This window comes from Crassostrea angulata, chromosome 7 (assembly GCF_025612915.1).
Source record: "Crassostrea angulata isolate pt1a10 chromosome 7, ASM2561291v2, whole genome shotgun sequence".
Classification (NCBI taxonomy): domain Eukaryota; kingdom Metazoa; phylum Mollusca; class Bivalvia; order Ostreida; family Ostreidae; genus Magallana; species Magallana angulata.
The window spans coordinates 44,980,496-44,998,858 of NC_069117.1; the positions used below are offsets into that span (position 1 = coordinate 44,980,496).

The 18,363-nt window shown below is 33.5% G+C and overlaps 1 protein-coding gene across 1 annotated transcript; it reads left to right on the forward strand.

The window, feature by feature from the left end:
- The first annotated feature begins 124 nt into the window (after positions 1-124).
- On the forward strand, positions 125-2,069 carry LOC128193085 (U4/U6 small nuclear ribonucleoprotein Prp4-like). Its single transcript, XM_052866325.1, has 2 exons — positions 125-652; positions 818-2,069. The coding sequence occupies exons 1-2, from the start codon at positions 177-179 to the stop codon at positions 1,905-1,907; spliced, it is 1,566 nt and encodes a 521-aa protein (XP_052722285.1). The 5' UTR covers positions 125-176; the 3' UTR covers positions 1,908-2,069.
- The last annotated feature ends 16,294 nt before the right edge of the window (positions 2,070-18,363 follow it).

The window sequence follows — 18,363 nt, forward strand, 5'->3', positions numbered from 1 at the left end:
ATTTTGTCTATAGCCCTTTAAGTTGTTTTATGCCATCTTATCGAAAATATATTTTTTATCAAGTTTTATGGTATAGCTTGCTGAAAGAATGCGAACGGAGGACTAGAAATAAAAACGTACGCCTTGTCTTGTGTCGTCAACGCATGGTGGTCGTTTTCTAATTTTCTGGTTAGAGAATGGATTTTTCAGACGATGACGAAGAACTTAATGTTCCCCAGGTGAAGAGGGCGATTGTTTATGGGAGCTTAGAGGAGAAGGAAAAGCTTAGACTTGCAGCTAATAGTTCATCTGGCTCCTTAGCTTCAGATGCTATAAAAGCCGGCAAAGCTGCAGGTAATATCAACATCACAGAAGGAGGTTCTTACGATATTGCAGAGAGGGACCCAAACGAAGGACAAGAGGAATTGATAGCTACACTTGAGAAAAGGAAGAAAGCAAGACAGATCCAGGTGTCGACAGACGACTTTGAAGTTAAGGCTAATCTCAGACAACTAGGAGAGCCGATATGTTTGTTTGGAGAAGGTCCAGCTGAGAGAAGAGAGCGTCTCAGAAGAACCTTAGCTGAATTAGGATCCGAAGCCACAGGGGCGATATTAAGGAAGGGAGAACAGTCATCTGAAAAGAAAACAAAAGAAGAAGAGAATGTGACGTGGTGAGTAGCTTGATTTAGCAATTTTATAATTACATGATAGTTTTAGACATTTGAATGGGTCAGGTCTTGTTTTATAAACTATTTCATTGTAAAAGAATGGGTATACAATGTTCAATTAATATTTGTTTAAAAGTAAATGATAAAATTTTCTGTTTGCTTTTCCAGGTATCATGAAGGTACTTCTGCACTTAAAGAGGCAAGGATATGGATTGCAAAATATTCTATTCCACGGGCAAAAGAAAGAATAAAACAACAAAAAGAAGAGAAACTCTTACCAACAGCCAAGAAAAATGCTCAGCTTCAAGACCTCCACAAGAGAGTTCGAGCGGTCACCAATGAATGCAGTCAGATTGGAGATGTCAGACCTCTTTCATATTGTGAATTTAGTCCAAATGGTAAAATCCTTGCTGTAGCTTCATGGTCTGGTTTGTGTAAGCTATGGTCAGTTCCTGATTGTCAGCTTATCAGACAGCTAAGGGGACATAACTGCAATGTAGGCGCCATTGTATTCCATCCGAAAGCTACATTGACAATGGAGGATAATGCATGCTGCATGGCCTCCTGTAGTCAAGACGGAGCAGTTAAACTTTGGAACCTCGTCAGCGATGAGCCGGTGGCAGACATTGAGGGCCACAGTCCATACAGAGTGTCCCACTTGAAGTATCACCCCTCGGGTCGATTCCTTGGGACCTGCTGTTTTGACAACTCTTGGAGACTGTGGGATTTAGAAGTCCAAGAAGAAATTCTTCATCAGGAAGGGCACAGTAAGCCAGTTTATGACATTGCCTTCCAAGGTGATGGTGCCTTAGCAGCAACAGGAGGTCTAGATGCATTTGGAAGAGTGTGGGATCTTAGGACGGGGAGATGCATCATGTTTCTGGAGGGGCATATTCAATCTGTATTTTCCATTGACTTTGCAGCTGACGGATATCATGTTGCAACAGGGAGTGAGGATAACTCGGTGAAAATCTGGGACTTAAGGCAAAGGAAGTGCATGTACACTATTCCTGCTCATAAAAATTTAGTGAGCAAAGTGAAATTCCAACCAAATCATGGTAACTATTTAGTGAGTGCATCCTATGATTGTACAGCAAAGATCTGGGCTCATCCAACATGGGCTCCATTGAAAACGCTGGCTGGACATGAGGGGAAAGTAATGGGAACAGACATTTCTCCTGACCTGAAGTACATCGCTACAGTGTCATATGACAGAACTTTTAAGTTGTGGACCACAGAAATGCAGGGTGGAATTTAACTTTGGCTATTCATTGAACCAATCACATCAGTTGTTGTTCAAAAGTACCACGTTTATATTACTGAAATCATTGTTATATATGCCATGCAAGATCATATTCATACATGTTTCATAGCATTTTCATAAAAAAAAAATTACTAATAAAATGATATTTTAAAAAGAGATACAAGTAGTTGTTTCTTTTGATTTTATTTTTGGAAATCTAATTTCACTTGGCTTTAAAAAACAATGGTTACTATTTACATTGCTTTGAACTTGACAGTTTGCCTGTTGCACTATATAAAGTATTTACTGGTATATATTCACTTTTGGTGGTCCATCATAGTATGTCGCATTTTCTTATTCCATGTGCCTGGTATTCATTATATAATTCTTCACATTTTTTTCTACCAAAGAGCATCTGCCAGGTAAATTGAGACAGTAGGTACATATATTTAGATTAGAATAATATTGGAAGCCTCTACCAAGATAATGACATTTTGGCCCAGTGGTATTTGATAGGTGTTAAGACGGGACATTAATTGTCATATAGTGACCACCAATTGATCTTCTCTAATCAGAGCATCTAGCAGACAAACTGAGTGCATACTAGTAGTTGGTCTTGGCAACAAAAATATGGGAATTGCATGACCCCTGATCGAGAAGTTTTTACGAAGTTTGTATGATAATTTGATATGTAGCTTTTAGCTCACCGAGACGAAGTCAAGGAGAGCTTATGCTATACCCTCGGCGTCGGCCTCCAGACCTGGTTAAGGTTTTTGTTGCAGGTCCTGTATCTAAGCTATTACTTGTCCTATCTTCACCAAACTTGCATGGATGATGCATCTGGACCTACTTATGGACTTGAAAGACTTGGATGCCGAATCTGGTCCTAAATTTCAGATGCTGGAGGAGGTTAAGGTTGTTGGACCAGGTTAAAGTTTTTGTTGCAGGTGCCCATTGATAGCAATATCTAAGTTACTACTGGTCCTAACTTCACCAAACTTGTATGGATGATGCGACTTATGATACTGATGCACCTGACAAGCTTGAATGCTGAATCTGAGCAATAGGTTTCGATGCTGGAAGAGGTTTAGGTTTTTAGAGCTGGTTAAAGTTTTTGTTGCAGGTGCCCTCTGATGATTATATCTTAGTTACAACTGGTCCTAACTTCACCAAACTTGAATGGTTGGTGCGTCTTATGATACTGATGCACCTGACAAGCTTGAATGCTGAATCTGAGCCATAGGTTTCGGATGCTGGAGGAGGTTAAGGTTTTAAGAGCTGGTTAAATAAAGTTTTTGAAACAGGTGCCCTCTGATGATGATATCTTAGTTATAACTTGTCCTTACTTCACCAGACTTCCATGGAAGGTGTGTCTTATGATACTGATGCACCTGACAGGCTTGAATGCTGAGTCTTAGCCATAGGTTTCGGATGCTGGATAAAGTTAAGTTTTTTGGAGCAGGTCACATGTTTAATAGATGATAGTACTATTTCAAACTTGCATAGTTGATTTAACTGTAATATGAATGAATCGCAGAGGTAGCTTCAGATGCAGAGCTTAATCTCCATTATCAAGAATGCTAAAAAATAAATCTTGGTTATTACAGGTCCTAACTTCACCAAACTTGAATGGATGGTGTGTCTTATGATACAGATGCACCTGACAGGCATGGATGCTGAATCTGAGCCATAGGTTGCGGATGCTGGAGGAAGTTAAGGTTGTACTGATGATGATATCTTAGTTATTACTTATTACTGGTCCAAACTTCACCAAACTTGCATGGATGATGCGTCTTATGATACCAATGCACCTGATGGGCTTGAATGCTGAATCTGAGCCATAGGAGTCGGATGCTGGATAAGGTTTAGGTTTTTGGAACAGGTCACATGTTTTATAGATGATAGCTTGCATAGTTGATTTAACTTTATTATAAATTAAACGCAGAGGTTGCTTCAGATGCAGAGCCTGATCTCCATTATCAAGGATGCTAAAGAAATCTCTTACCTCACTCAAACCAGCTCGATAGATAAATGTGTTTGTTGATAAATGATATAACATGATTCCTATGATATAGTATTGAATAATATGAAACAATATTGTTTGATATGATACAATATGATATCATATATTATATTATAAAAAGTTATATGATACGATATCAATGATATTGTATCTTTTTTTTTTATATTTTATGATATGATATTGTATCATGATATTGTTATGTATAGTATTGTATATTATGATACAATATTGTATAATATTATATTGTATTTTTTATTCATTATTTTATCACATGATACAATTACATAAGATATTGCAAAATATTATATTGTATCCTATGATACAATATTGTATATTCTATAATATTGTATCATACAATATTGTATAATATGATATTGGTTTCAGTAATATAGAATTATATCACATGAAATTGTATTATATGATATTGTAATATTATACAGTTGTTGACTGGGGTCGAGGGCAACAGTTGATCTGTCGGACAGGCTCATAAACTGTTGCCCAAGGCCGAAGGCCGCGGGCAACAGTTTGCAAGCCGGTCCGACAGATCAACTGTTGCCCGAGACACAGTCAACAACTGTTTTGTTATACCCCTTCTAATCAATAACACGTTTTCGCGGAATGTGACGTCACCGGTCAACAGTCTTTTTTAACAGTCGATTTTAACAGTTCCAATCCAACAGTTCCAGTCCAACAGTCAATATGCTGGACTTTTTTTCGTATAGAGTTATATAGTAACTGTTTTACAGGAGTATAACAATATATAATATTGTATCATACGATATTGTAATATATGATATTGGTTTATATGATATATTATCATATCACATGAAATTGTATTATATGATATTGTAATATATATTATTGTGTCATATGATACAATATGTATAATATAATAATGTATTTTATAATATTTTACTTTAATTATCACATAATATTGTATCATTTGATAAGATACAATGTTGGAATCAAATTATATTGTATTTTATCATATAATATCATATAATGTATCAAATATGTTTCAGTGTCATTCAATACAATATCATACAATATTATACGATATAATATCATGTTTCAATGTTATGATGTATTATGTAATATGATATTGTAATATAATACTATATTGTATTATATTTTATGATATTGTATTATGTGGTCAAATCAGTAAGGTATAACACAATACAATGTCATATCATACGTTACAATATCATATCTCATTATTGTTTATTATTGTATTTTATTGTATTATATGATATATTTTATAAATATGACATGATGCAATATTTAATTTTATATCATTGTATTGATTAACATATGAACATATGATTATCATAAAAAAATTTATCAGATAATATACGATATTTTGTCAAAACAGAATCCATGAATATCCAAGATCATAAAGTATGATATTCATATAAAATGATAAAGGTGGTCTTATGAAGGCGATGTCTGATAAGGGTGATGCTCCGTCTCGGTGAGCTTAGTAATCTATGATTACCTAATATGTTTTAAATTTAGCAGGAAAATTAAATCATTTATATTTATTGATTCATGTGTTGTTTTAGCAACATATTCTCATCTAAATATATCAGTCCATTTTGATATGTAAATTGTCATTTTGTGGATTTTTTTTACAAGGTTCTTTCATACTCGGAACACCATTTTATTTTTGGACTTGTTGTTTTTGATGCTATTTATAAGATCATTAAATTGCATGAATGCTTAAGCGGTTGTAAACGCAGGGAGTTGAAATCGTAAGAACATTTTGCTGTCTATTATTCTCCTTGTACATTATATTTGCGGTAAATGTCTGAAATTTATATATATAAAGAGAGAGAGAGAGAGACGTATGTAGCATACCATATTGTATAGTGCCACTTATACGTATATTGATTCATTGAAAAGTAACCCAACAAAGAAAGTAACCTAAGAAAGTCCTTTTAAAATTACAGGCAAGTGTTGATATTTAAGCATTGATCCTATTAAATGTCTTTTACTAGTATCTTTTTCCTGTATAACAATGTACATAATTTTGTGTATTCTAGATACATGTAGATATGTTCATCTTGTACCGAATTATACTGAACTTTAACTTGAAAAGAAGGTTATTTACGATGATACATAAATGATATATCTACTATTTTTTAAATGATACAATGTGTCACACGAGAAAATTTTCTAAAATTTATATTATAAAAAAATTGATTAACATGAAGCACCCCCTCCCCCCCCCCCCCACACACACACACACACACATTTTTTTTAGCGTGTGATGATAAGGAAATCAAGAGTGAAATTGAAGCTAAAGGAATACTACGCATCCCTTCCCTCGGATTAAGGATTTTATTTTATTTTTTCAAAAATGTATTTCATTTTGTTTGAACTAATGAATCTAAGACTGATATGTTGACTGTAAGGTTACTTATTTACTTATATAAAACATTGCTTTTTCTGCATTTTGATACGAATTCCAACTAGTTCTTTGCTTGTCAAGATTTTTTTTTTATGCTGGCGCTCCCTCCCCAACTTTAAAAACGACGCTACGTGCCTGAGGATAATGAAAAAAAAAATTTATTGAATAAGGAGGAGGAGAAGACATGAGTTTAGAGATTTAGATATATATTATTATACAGAAAGGTATATAAAGAGCTGCTCTTTTTAGTAACTTGATGCAAAATTATGCATGAAAAAAGATTGAATAGAAAAAGGATACCATAACCCTGTAGTTTTCAAGATTTGATTTCAATTTGGCTAACTATGATACATTGATGAATATATATACAAGCTGAATATCAAATATATACCGTAGTGTCATGGCTGTTGGCTAAATGGCGTAAAAATCTCAATTATTTTAAATCACTCACCGTTCCGAAAATCAGCCTCTTACTTTTCAAAGTTAAGATTGTTATTTACCGTTCAAAAAATCAATCTGTTATTTTAAAATTTAAATATTTACTATGGCGGTTTATCGTCCCCTCCTGGGGTCCAGGAGGACAGAGACATTGACAATCACAAACTGTGTTTAACTGTTGATCAGAAGCAATACCTCGGATAGGACATCTAAATGCCTCGTCTATGATATCTTCATTTATTCAAAGTTAGCATCTACTACAGTAAGTAATTTAGAAATTTATCCCAGTGGTGCAATATGCCACAATTAATACAAATCATTTATTTATTCGTACAAGTAGATTTTGAAAAGGCTCAACTAGGTTAAGTGTTTGTCTTTTATGTGTGGTGTGAAAGAAATCTTTGCGTGGACATTTATTTATATTGTAATGGACCATCATAAAATCTATAGTTGACTGCTTGGGTCGCAGTTATGCATTCGTATTCATGTGAGCGGTGTTGCCCATGGGCATCATTTTCACTGTCTGAAAACGAATCTGTTGAATATCCAGCTCGAACCTATTTATCCAGATTGGGTAGATATACATGTAAGGGGTGCCGTTTTAATATTTTTGAAGTATTTTCTGATATAAGAAAAAGGCAAAAGACAAAAAAAATCATTTTTTTGATATCATAGAATGATATTTTGATTTTTTAATATTGAATATGCCATCTCTTGATGAAACAAATAACGGCCATTTTCTGATATCAAAATTTTGATATGAAACAATTCTGATATAAAAATTTTCAAAAATCTATAATTATCTTGCTATCAAGAATTCGAATTATTGTATCCAGGATATCAAGAATTCATTGAACCAATGACCCCCTCGAGCTAACATCCTTGCCAACGAAAGATATTAATATAAGTTGTAGAACTTGCTTATCAATCGTTGTAAAATAAATAAAGTTCAGCCAGTTCAAGAATTCATTTTTCGAAATCAGATAATACCTTTCGTCCCAAATTATATATGTTAATGATACATTAGTTGTCGAATATATGCTTTTTAAGAAGTGCCATTCCACAATTCTTCAATGAAACTGTCAAATCCCAAGTTATTAAACGATAATTTAATCATTACATCTATTATAGGAATTAACAATTCTTATTTGCAGAGCTCGTTGACAACTAAATACGTATCGTATTGACTTAGTTTGACTATCATTGTATCCTGTATGTTTTCCGCAATTAACTATGGCTTTCCCTCTCCTGTCACTGTTTGGTCTGATTTTCTGTGTGATAAATCTCGATCAAGATATCCCACCCCTTGTGGCCACACATCGTGCACAGAGGCTTCCTGTGTCAGTCAAAAGCAATCACAGATATACAGTGATGATTTGTACCCACTAATACCAAACCTTTTGAACATCAAAAGTAAATTGTTCTGTTGCACGCACCTGTATTGAGGCAAAATTCATAGTTTAAAACATAACTGGTTTATTTGATAAGTGCATGGGTCTTTTTTACCCAGTTTGATGAAGGAAACGCGGTAGCTAGGAAAGTTAAATGTGTTTATATTTAAATCCTTGAGATCAAATGAGCTCTTGACTGTTGACAAAAATTATTCACTAGGGCTTTAGCTATTCCTGCGACTAAATGTCATAAAACTATAGATGAATTGGAAAAGCATAATTGGTGAAATGTCAAAGATAAAGTCAAATTCCCTCATAACCCTACAAATGTGCTCATTAATTCAGTATTAGCCGTATTCTGCAAAATAAAAAATCCAATTCAAACTTGAAAAATACCGATTTTTGCTTAGACAAAGTACGATATATTTATATCAGGCCAAGATGTACCAAGTAGCTTATTTATTTCCCGCAAATCGAAATCCCACACCATTACTTTTAGGGATAACTTGGTAGCAATGGCCCACTTTGGACAGTTTAGTGATCTGACCAAGTCTCGAGAGCGAGAGTCTGGGATAAGCGAGACTATTGCAGACCCTATTTTCTTAAAGGGGCATGGTCACGATTTTGGTCAAAAATTATTTTTTTCGATTTTAATATTTGCAATGCTTCAGTAAGGCATTTTTAATAGGCGACCGAAATTTGAGTATCATTTGTTGAATAATAAGTAAGTTACAGGGCTTGAAATTCTTTGCTATGTAAACAAAGCGTTTGTTTACATTTTGAATGTTGAAGTGAAAATTCCTTTTTAGACCTAAAATGAAAGTGTTTAAAGTTAGAAACTGTTTATTTATGCTTAAAATGAATAAAAAGATAGACAAATCAGCTTGAAAAAGGGTTTTACTGGTATATTGAACACATGTAAACAAAAACAGGGCACGAACATTGTTTATACATGAAAAAGAATTGTGAGCCCTGAATCTTGCTTATCATTCCACGAATGACTCTCAAAATTCAATTGATCATTAGGAATGCATTTCATTTCTAAAGCATTGTAAATAATAAAAACAGAAAAATAGAATTTGACCAACATCGTGACCATGCCCCTTTAATGCGAGGATCAAGATTTTTTCCCGGAGGGAGATTTTGAGTGATATTCACGTTTACCGGACCGGGAGGGGGTGGCTATTGTGGTCGAAGGTCATTTCTTTTTTTTTATATTACCAAGTGAATTTGATAAGTTTGAGTTTTCCAGGGCGGACTCCAGCTTTTTTTTAACACGTTTATGCATATATATTTTTTATCTTATTAAGATCGATTCATTTATGCCCAAAGCTTCTATGATAGAATGAATACGGAACTATTGATTTAAACAATATTCTATTATATGTAAACTTAGAAGGATTCTGCAACAGGCAATCTGCCTATCTAAGTCACCTTCAGAAAATACCGTTACGGAATGATACAGATGATTGGATTGTTTATGTGAATTTCCGCCAATTAAGTTATACGTTTTCAACCATGATATGACATTTTATGACCCCATCTTCACAAACTGTCAATGTGGTTTGTGTCCGAAAACAATAGTACTCAAGAGGAACGATCAACAAAATAAACGAAATCGTGATTCATTTTATTAAAAAGAGATACGTTTTCAAGTAGAATTTATTTACTTTTTCATATAGGAAGATATTCTGTAAAATCTGAATGCAAGTTACATAGAATTTCAATGTTTTACACACATTTACAAACGAAGAACTAATGGCCTTTGTATCTACTAAATGTTTTCACTTTGAATTAATATGGAAAACCATTCGGCTTTCCAAATTTGTAAGAGTAAAAGGCGTTCTTTAAATGCTGGATAGGTCCATATAAACCTTGGTTAATCCAATAATGCCAACTGCTTTGCAAAGCAGCCGAATACGGATCGAGTCTTGTCACATATATGGGCTGGCTCTAATATGTATGCAACAAGAAGGCCAATAATAGATCTAAAATAGTGGTCGCATTCTTATCCACTGTTATTATAACAGTATTACCACTTGAAAACCCTTGTGATTATACAACGCCCCGTGTCAGGGACTGTTTCCGATACAAATCACCGTTGACTAATTATTTGGTAACTAGCGCATGCTTATCATCAAATTATCTTTTGGGATGCTAAAATGTTTAAAAAGTGCCGACTTGTTTTAAAACATTTAAAACCCGAAACTATATTTTGAGATTAGGTTATTTAATATTTTTGGTATTCTGGTATACGACGTAAAAAGAAAGTTCTTAGTCTTGTTAAAAACAGGATAAGATTTTTTTTTTATAAAAATTAATCCAAATTTTGAAAATAAACACATTTATAAATACATATGAAACATTGCCATATGGCAATGTTTCATATGTATTTATAAAAATTGCCATATGGCAATGTTTCATATGTATTTATAAACATTGCCATATGGCAATGTTTCATATGTATTTATATGGCAATGTTTCATATGTATTTATAAATATTGCCATATGGCAATGTTTCATATGTTTTTATAAATGTATTTATTTTCAAAATATGCATGGGACGCGAAATGGACCGAAAACCCTCAGCAAGATACAATAACATGGTTAAAAAATATATTTTTACTCGGTGGGATCTACTTGGGTTGGCCCCATTAGATGAAACAGATGTACTTTTTTTTAAATTTAAATCAAGTTTCGTGTAAAACAATAATCACTTATTTTGAAAGAAATGAACGTATTAAACAGAAGTAGTCAGCCCCAGTCAGCCAGTACATGAGTACTAGTTATATTTTTCTCTACTTAAATTAATAAACAAATCATTATTATCATTAATTATGATATGATGACGTTTACTTTAATCGAAGCAGGCAGACAATTAAGGATGTGCCCGGGGAAGGATATGTGTGGGGTTGAAATCAACTCTGAGATAAATGACTTTTAATGCTAACCTATTTAAAAATGAGAACTCTTCGGTAATTTGTACTGATTACAGATACCGGGGGGAAAATGGTTGCCAAAAACAGGATAAATCCCCACTAACTTTTCCTTTTTTCTTAAGATTTTTCTTGGTGTAAAAAATATAATGCAAATGAGTTGCTTAACTGTCGATATCATTCAATTTTTTCAATGATGTTACCATTTTACACCCTTGTTGTACACGTTTTAAAAGATCGACACCCCTCACAATACAATGTAAAAATACTATTTCATCAGCTCGCGGCACTTTAAAAAAAATGTGAAACAGCATTGTTATATTAAATATCAATATTTTTTAAACATCGAACCCTCCTTAAGAAAAATTGTAAATGTCAGGGGGTTCTGACACGAATAATTTTATATTCATATCATGTGAGAGGCTTTACCGGCGTTGGTATAATAAAAGGATAGTTATTTTCTTACTTTTGACACATTTTTTAAACAATCAATCACTACTGTTATTTACGGGGGGGGGGGGGCGGGTGATTTAAGTGATTAACTTTCATATTTTATGAGATAAAACATTTATGTTAGGGATATCAGTTTTACTTATTTGGCTTTGTCGATTAATCGGAGCCCTTGCTTTAGTCGAGCGATAGTCGAGTACTCGTTGATTTATTTAATACTATGAGTTCTTTTCAAAAGGTGTTTTATCTATTTATCCTGTCTTTTTCCTTTTTTCTTGTGACGATTACACATAATGACCTTTACATCATCTCGGGCAAATCAAATGTGACCTGTTCAAGGGTAAGTCATTATACTTGCCTAATCAACAATTAATGATTAATGATTCTAAAAAAAATCCCTTGAAGTGATTATTGATATGATAGTTTTTTTTTTATTGTGCAAACATCTGATCCAATAAATAACTGACTAGAAGAAACACAAATTGTTCTGAAGAACGTGTCTTTTCCATTCCTAGCACAAAAAACTGCCGCGCTAAGAAAAAAAATTAAAAATTCTATTCACTTAATTACGAGTAATCGACCGAGCGATAGTCGAGTACTCATTAACATCCTTTATTATGCACATAGTCCGAAAAAAAACCCTGGCATGTAAAACATCAAAATCGTTAAAAATGCCAGGAAAACGTCAGATATCTCGGACGATATTGCATACTTTAATTAGTTTTCTTAACAAGTTAAAATGAACTTCACATCTTAAAAAAAAACAATGTCGCAATTGTCATTCTATAATATAATTCTCATAGTATTATAAAAGGAAATGCCTAATATCTTATTTCTCTAACAAAAATTTGACATGTAATTTAAACTGGAATATAAGTTAATGCGTACTCTTTTCTAGAAATGAGACGGATCAAGAAATTTTCTGAGGGAGTAAATATATTTTGAGCGGCATGGGGTTCGGAGACCGCCGTGAGGTTCCATGTAACTCCATTACTTTTGAATTCTAAGAATTTTGAGAGAGAATTTTTAACCGGGTTTCCGATTATTGAAATAGTAAAAATGGCGGGCGGGAGAGTGGCTGCCAAAAAGGTACCCTTATTGTACCGATAACTCCTCGAACAGTTTTCAAGATAGGAAGTTGTTCTTTTGCAGATCAATTATACATATATCAGATGTATGCAGATTGCTAGGATTTTGATTTCTGATAATTTATGAAAAAATATCAGCTGTTGAACTTAGTCATTTTTGGGCAAAAACATTGCATATAGAGTACTTATAGTACCCCATTTCTTTGGATAGGTAGTATTTATCAATTCAGGATTGACAAATGGATTATGGATACTGTTCACACAAAAGAAAACACGGTTTGCTGTCACATTGACAGCTTTACTCTTGTTATTTTTCAGAATTATTTAGAATAAACGACTTGCAAAGATTTGGTAATTTTTCGCGGAAAAATTTATGTTACTTTACATGTATTTATACTTTTTTGTTGTGCAAGTGAAAGATAAATGATAACACAATCTGCAATAATAATTAAAAAAAAAACTAGCGCATATTTTTGTACGCCGTAAATTGAAGTTTTCACTATTGGGGGCACTGTAGCTCCCAGGTCGTCCATCCGAATTTTTTCAGACCGGGAGCTACAGACCTGCAGCTAGTTCACAAGTGGCTGTAAAGCTGTATTATAATAGTTCTCCAGAAAATTTTTATCAACCAACTTCACAAAGTGAGTCTTTATTGAACCGACATTCAGGACGTCATACTCATATCCCGTAATAATTGCTTGAAATAAAAAAAAATGCAATTTTTACCTGCATAATAGGCTTTTTTTCCTATATATTGCCGATAATGCAAAGGAACATTTCTTAAAATAATTTATGCACATTTTAATTTCACGACAGTTAACCTTATCTTTGGAATTTTTTTTTAAAGAGGGTGTCGCTTCTTATGTCTCATATTAGCCACAATCTCAAAACCAATGTCTTTAAGGTAATTATCCATACGTCACAAAACAACGTCTGACGTAATTCACGCGTTATTACGTTTTTTCCGTGCCCGATCTAATCGAAACCTAACGCTAAGGTGTACATGTGTTTCAAAACAAAAAAATCAAGCTGATCTAAAAATTAATTCAATACAAATCTATTAAAAATCCTGAAAACTGCAATCAATTAGCCTATTACTCAGCGAAATGAAAATTTGACTGGGTTGTGTCGATTGAGTACTCGTTTTGAAAATATAGACCGCTTACTTTTGTCCTGCATAAACATAAATTCATTACAAGGCTGAACTTAATCCAATTCTTTGAACATTAATCCCTGAAAGTCCATAAACATCCAAAATGAAATCCTGACCGAGATCTATATATATTCCAGTGCATAAATAAGGGAGATAAATACACAAGGGGAAATACTTTGACTTATTTCATCTTTATCCTATATTCGCTTAGCAACGAGCAAAGATATATTTTCAACAACAAAAAATGTTTTTAGAATTAAAATCATGCGCTGAAGAAAAGTTATTTCATTTTAAGAACAGTCTTTAAAACCATTAAAAAAAGGTTGAATAGAGGTTCTGTCTTAAAGGCATATCAGGTAGTTAGCATTATCCACGCGTGTGACTGCAATTTCTAAATACCGATCTCGATCCATAATACTTACCGATATCCAAAGATACAATCTTTTGCGGTTTAAATAATACAGATTAATCAACAGTTTGTTTAAATCATGTTTTCTAATTAACAATAATTTTAACATATTTTTTTAGAATGATGAAATAATAAACCCATGCACAATTTAAATTTTACGGATCTTTTTTCAAAATATATATTTTAATGATTTTTACCCAAAATACGCCCATTGTGATCCTGAAAAGGCCGGTCCCTTGGGTAAATTTATTTCCAGTTGATTAAGGGCGTTAAGGTTTAAATAATATTAAAATTTTAGAGAATTCTGTACGTAAATAAAATTATAAGAGCTTAAATTCTCTTTGAAAATTTATTTCATTTTATCTCATTTATATGCGGATTTATCTTTTTTTGATAAATAAGCAAGTGTAACATAAAATTTTTTGATTTGAAATAATAATTCCTTTATTTTACATAGGATATAAGTCAAAAAATGATTTTGTGAAATTCAAATTTCAGGCTTGGGCTTATATTCTCTATGTATGAAAAAGCGCCATTTTCTGCAATCGGTTCTATTTTTAGCAACGACCCTAGCTCTTATAATACCGATGGACCACCCAACAGGGTAAAATTTGATGAGAAGATATCCTCAGATACATGTTTGAAAAATATGAAAAAATTCTGTACGCATTTTATTTATCTAGTGGGGTATGGACCATTACCTTAAATAGTTTGTTTTTCTTATCGATAACTTTGCAACTCAGCTGGCCGACCCCGTGTAATTTTTCGCATGGGGGGGGGGGGGATGTTCTTGTCCCAACTTTGTGGTAGCGATAAGGATGCTTTTGGAGATATTTTCTTAATTCAGCCGAGGCTTATAATTTAACAGTTTGTTGCATTTATTTAATAAAAATGCGTATATATCTTTATACACGTGTATTCAAACAAAGTCATAAAATGTAATTTTTTTCAGTTCAAAGAAGATATATGAAGCCGAACGAATTCTTCACTCGCATCTTTTACACATTCTCTTGATAAAATGTACACCAATCTCATATAATTTAATTTTCCGAAAAAAATACTTTCTAAGAAATGTTGTTATCCCGAGATAATATGATTATAGGCCTATGTAATATTTTTTTATTTACTCCGTCCCTATTCCGGCTATTACGGCATGCCTTTATCTGCAGCTAGCCTTTTTCTATCAGTGACGTCACTGTTTCCATATATGGTCATGTCAAAATTGTCAATTTGAAACATGACGGCCGTGATATTTCAGAAAACGGAAATACTAATGCAGGGATTACAGATGGAAAGTGTGTATTATAGTAGCAGGTTACATGTAAATAACAAACAGTATTTCACAGCTGCAATTAATCTCAATCTGTAGGGAAAATTAGATTGAAGGCCAGTGGGGTCAATCTAACGTTAAAGTGTTTATCCCTGAGTTTTTTTTAGGTTATACGGTCAAAATTACACTCATTCATACTCAGGCCCATACATCAACACGATTGCATATTCGGATTTACAAGTTTACATGTCCGGATTTTTGAACACGAATACCCATCATATATATGCAATATTTTTGCCAAAAATAAATAAGTTCAACGGCTGGTATTTTATTTTCATATAAACTTATCAGAAAACAAAATCCTAGCAATTTGCATACCTATGACATATGTATAATTGATCTGCAAAAGAACAACTACCTATCTTGAAAACTGTAAGGGGAGTTATCGGTAAAATAAGGGTACGCTTTTGGCAGCCACCCGCCAGTCCGCCCGCCATTTCTACTATTTCAATAACCGGATTTTTCCTTTGGAAAACCCGGTTAAAAATTCTCTCGAAATTCTTGGAATTCAGAAGCAATGGAGCTACAGGGGACCTCACTTCGGTCTCCGAACCCAATGCCATCAAAATGTATTCAATCCCTTAGGAAATTTCTTGATCCGTCTCATTTCTATAGTCTGTCCCAAGTTATAGCTTCCATCACGTTTTGATGATTTTTAATAAAAAAAAATACACATACATGTGAAAAAAATACAGTTGAAATCGATAAGGAATATATCCAAGATATCTTCGTTGAACAATTGTCAATTTTCACTCATAAAAGTTCACAGGAACGAAAAAAAAAATTCTTACGGAGATTTATAATGGGGAATGTTTACATCTTTTCTCCCTTCGGAAGTACTCGGGATACCTCGCGCAATCTTTCAACGATATCATCCAGGCTTATTAATTGCTGATGCAATGCAAAATCCCCGTAGACTTTCTATTTTTGGATGTGTATTGAAATCTGAAGCGGTAGAGGGGGCGTTTCAAAACAGATAATTTGGACATTTTATCATATTAGTGGATGAACGTTGTTTGAGCACAAAGGTATTTATGATTATCGAAATATCAAGCAAAAAGTGGCGGAAGCAAAAACTCGGGACAGAGTATAGAAAAGAGTAAGCATTAACTTATATTCCAGTTTTAATTACATGTCAAATCATTTAAGAGAAATAAGATATTATAGGCATTTCTTTTTAACCCTTATCGTATAATACCACGAGAATTGTACTAATATTACAGGAGTTAGCGCATTCGTCATATCGCCAACGATTTTTATATACATGAACCTCCTCTTGTTTGGTCCAGTTTCAATCATACCTCAATAATTTTTCTAAAAAATTAATACCGGTGTTTTCGATAGAAAAAGTGTAGTTCATTAAAAGCTTATTACAACAGTTTAGCTGAATATTCTGTTTGTTTTTCGTTTATTCCGGCGGTTACGGCATGCCTTTTCCCGCAGGAAGGCAGTTGCCATATAAGGTCATGTCAAAATTCGACAAACTTGTAGCCTTTACATTTGTCAATTTGTATCATGTCAGATGTGCTATTGCCGATTCTGAAGATACAAATGCAGAAACTACGGATTGAAAGTGTGCAAAGTTGAAGGTTTAATCGACTATTGAAAACAGTAAAGCTGCAAAATGTGCATCATACGAAGGAACTGAGTCAAATCTTACAAGTATTTATACCCGAGTTTTATAGGTTACACGATCAGAATTACACACGTTTATACTAAGACTCACACACCAACACGATTGCATATTCAGATTTACAAGTTCACAGGTCTGGATTTTTGAACACGATTACCCTCCATAGAAACTTAACATAATTGAAAATCAATTTTTCATTATATTAGAATAAGAGAATTAGACACATTTTTGGTTTGGATTACAGGTATGTTAGAATTACATGTTAGTTAGAATTACCATCTTTGCTAGCCAAGTGTCCGATTCGTTTTTCTCATCTCCCGTAATGAAAAAAAAACCCGAACTGGACACTTGGCTAGCGAATATGTAGAATTACATGCTATTTTAAAACCGTAAAATATCCATACATTCTATATCTTATATGCATTAAAACGAAAAGTTTCAATCGGGCTGTTTGTATAAACCCGTTATACGAGACTAATTGGTATTCAATTCATCCACCTACATGACAATAGATATGATAATCATAATGGGGTTTTTAACCTTCTAATTCTTTTTATGGCTTAACAAAGCGTCACATATTTCTATATTCATCTTTTGCCTATAATCTATTTTGTTCACCATTATTAATAAACTTTCAGCTTGAGTAAAAGTGTCATCCCTATAGATAATTACAGCTCTCAAGTTGTGGACTTCTAAAGCGACGCATTCGATTTTTCCAACTGATTGTCGTTGTCATCCTATTGAAGTCTGTTTTTAACATGGAAAGTATATAGAAATCAAAGCCCCCGGAAAAAAATGATTAAGAGATTGTAGAAATGGAAACTTAAAAAATGAGCTTTCCGTAACATGAAGAATGATTTCTGAGACTCTATCCATATGAGGTCAGTGCCCTACTTAGGTATGCATAGCACAGTACATTTCAACTATTTTGTTTCTAAAAATGTTATAGAGCCATTTTATCAAGACCTTGGAATGTCAGCAGAACGTGAACAAAGTTGAAAATGACGCTGGTTTTGAGCGATATAAGCATCTATTACGTAGTCTTAGCTAAAAAGCCAGCATGACTGAGTGGCCAGCAATGAAAAGACAGGACTACGTCACATATTGCTGTTTGACACAACTACCCGAAGTCCAAGCTCTTGTAAAAATGGTTCTTTATTATTCGAACTGCAGACCCACCATCAAATACAGTTAGCAACATCAACAAAGA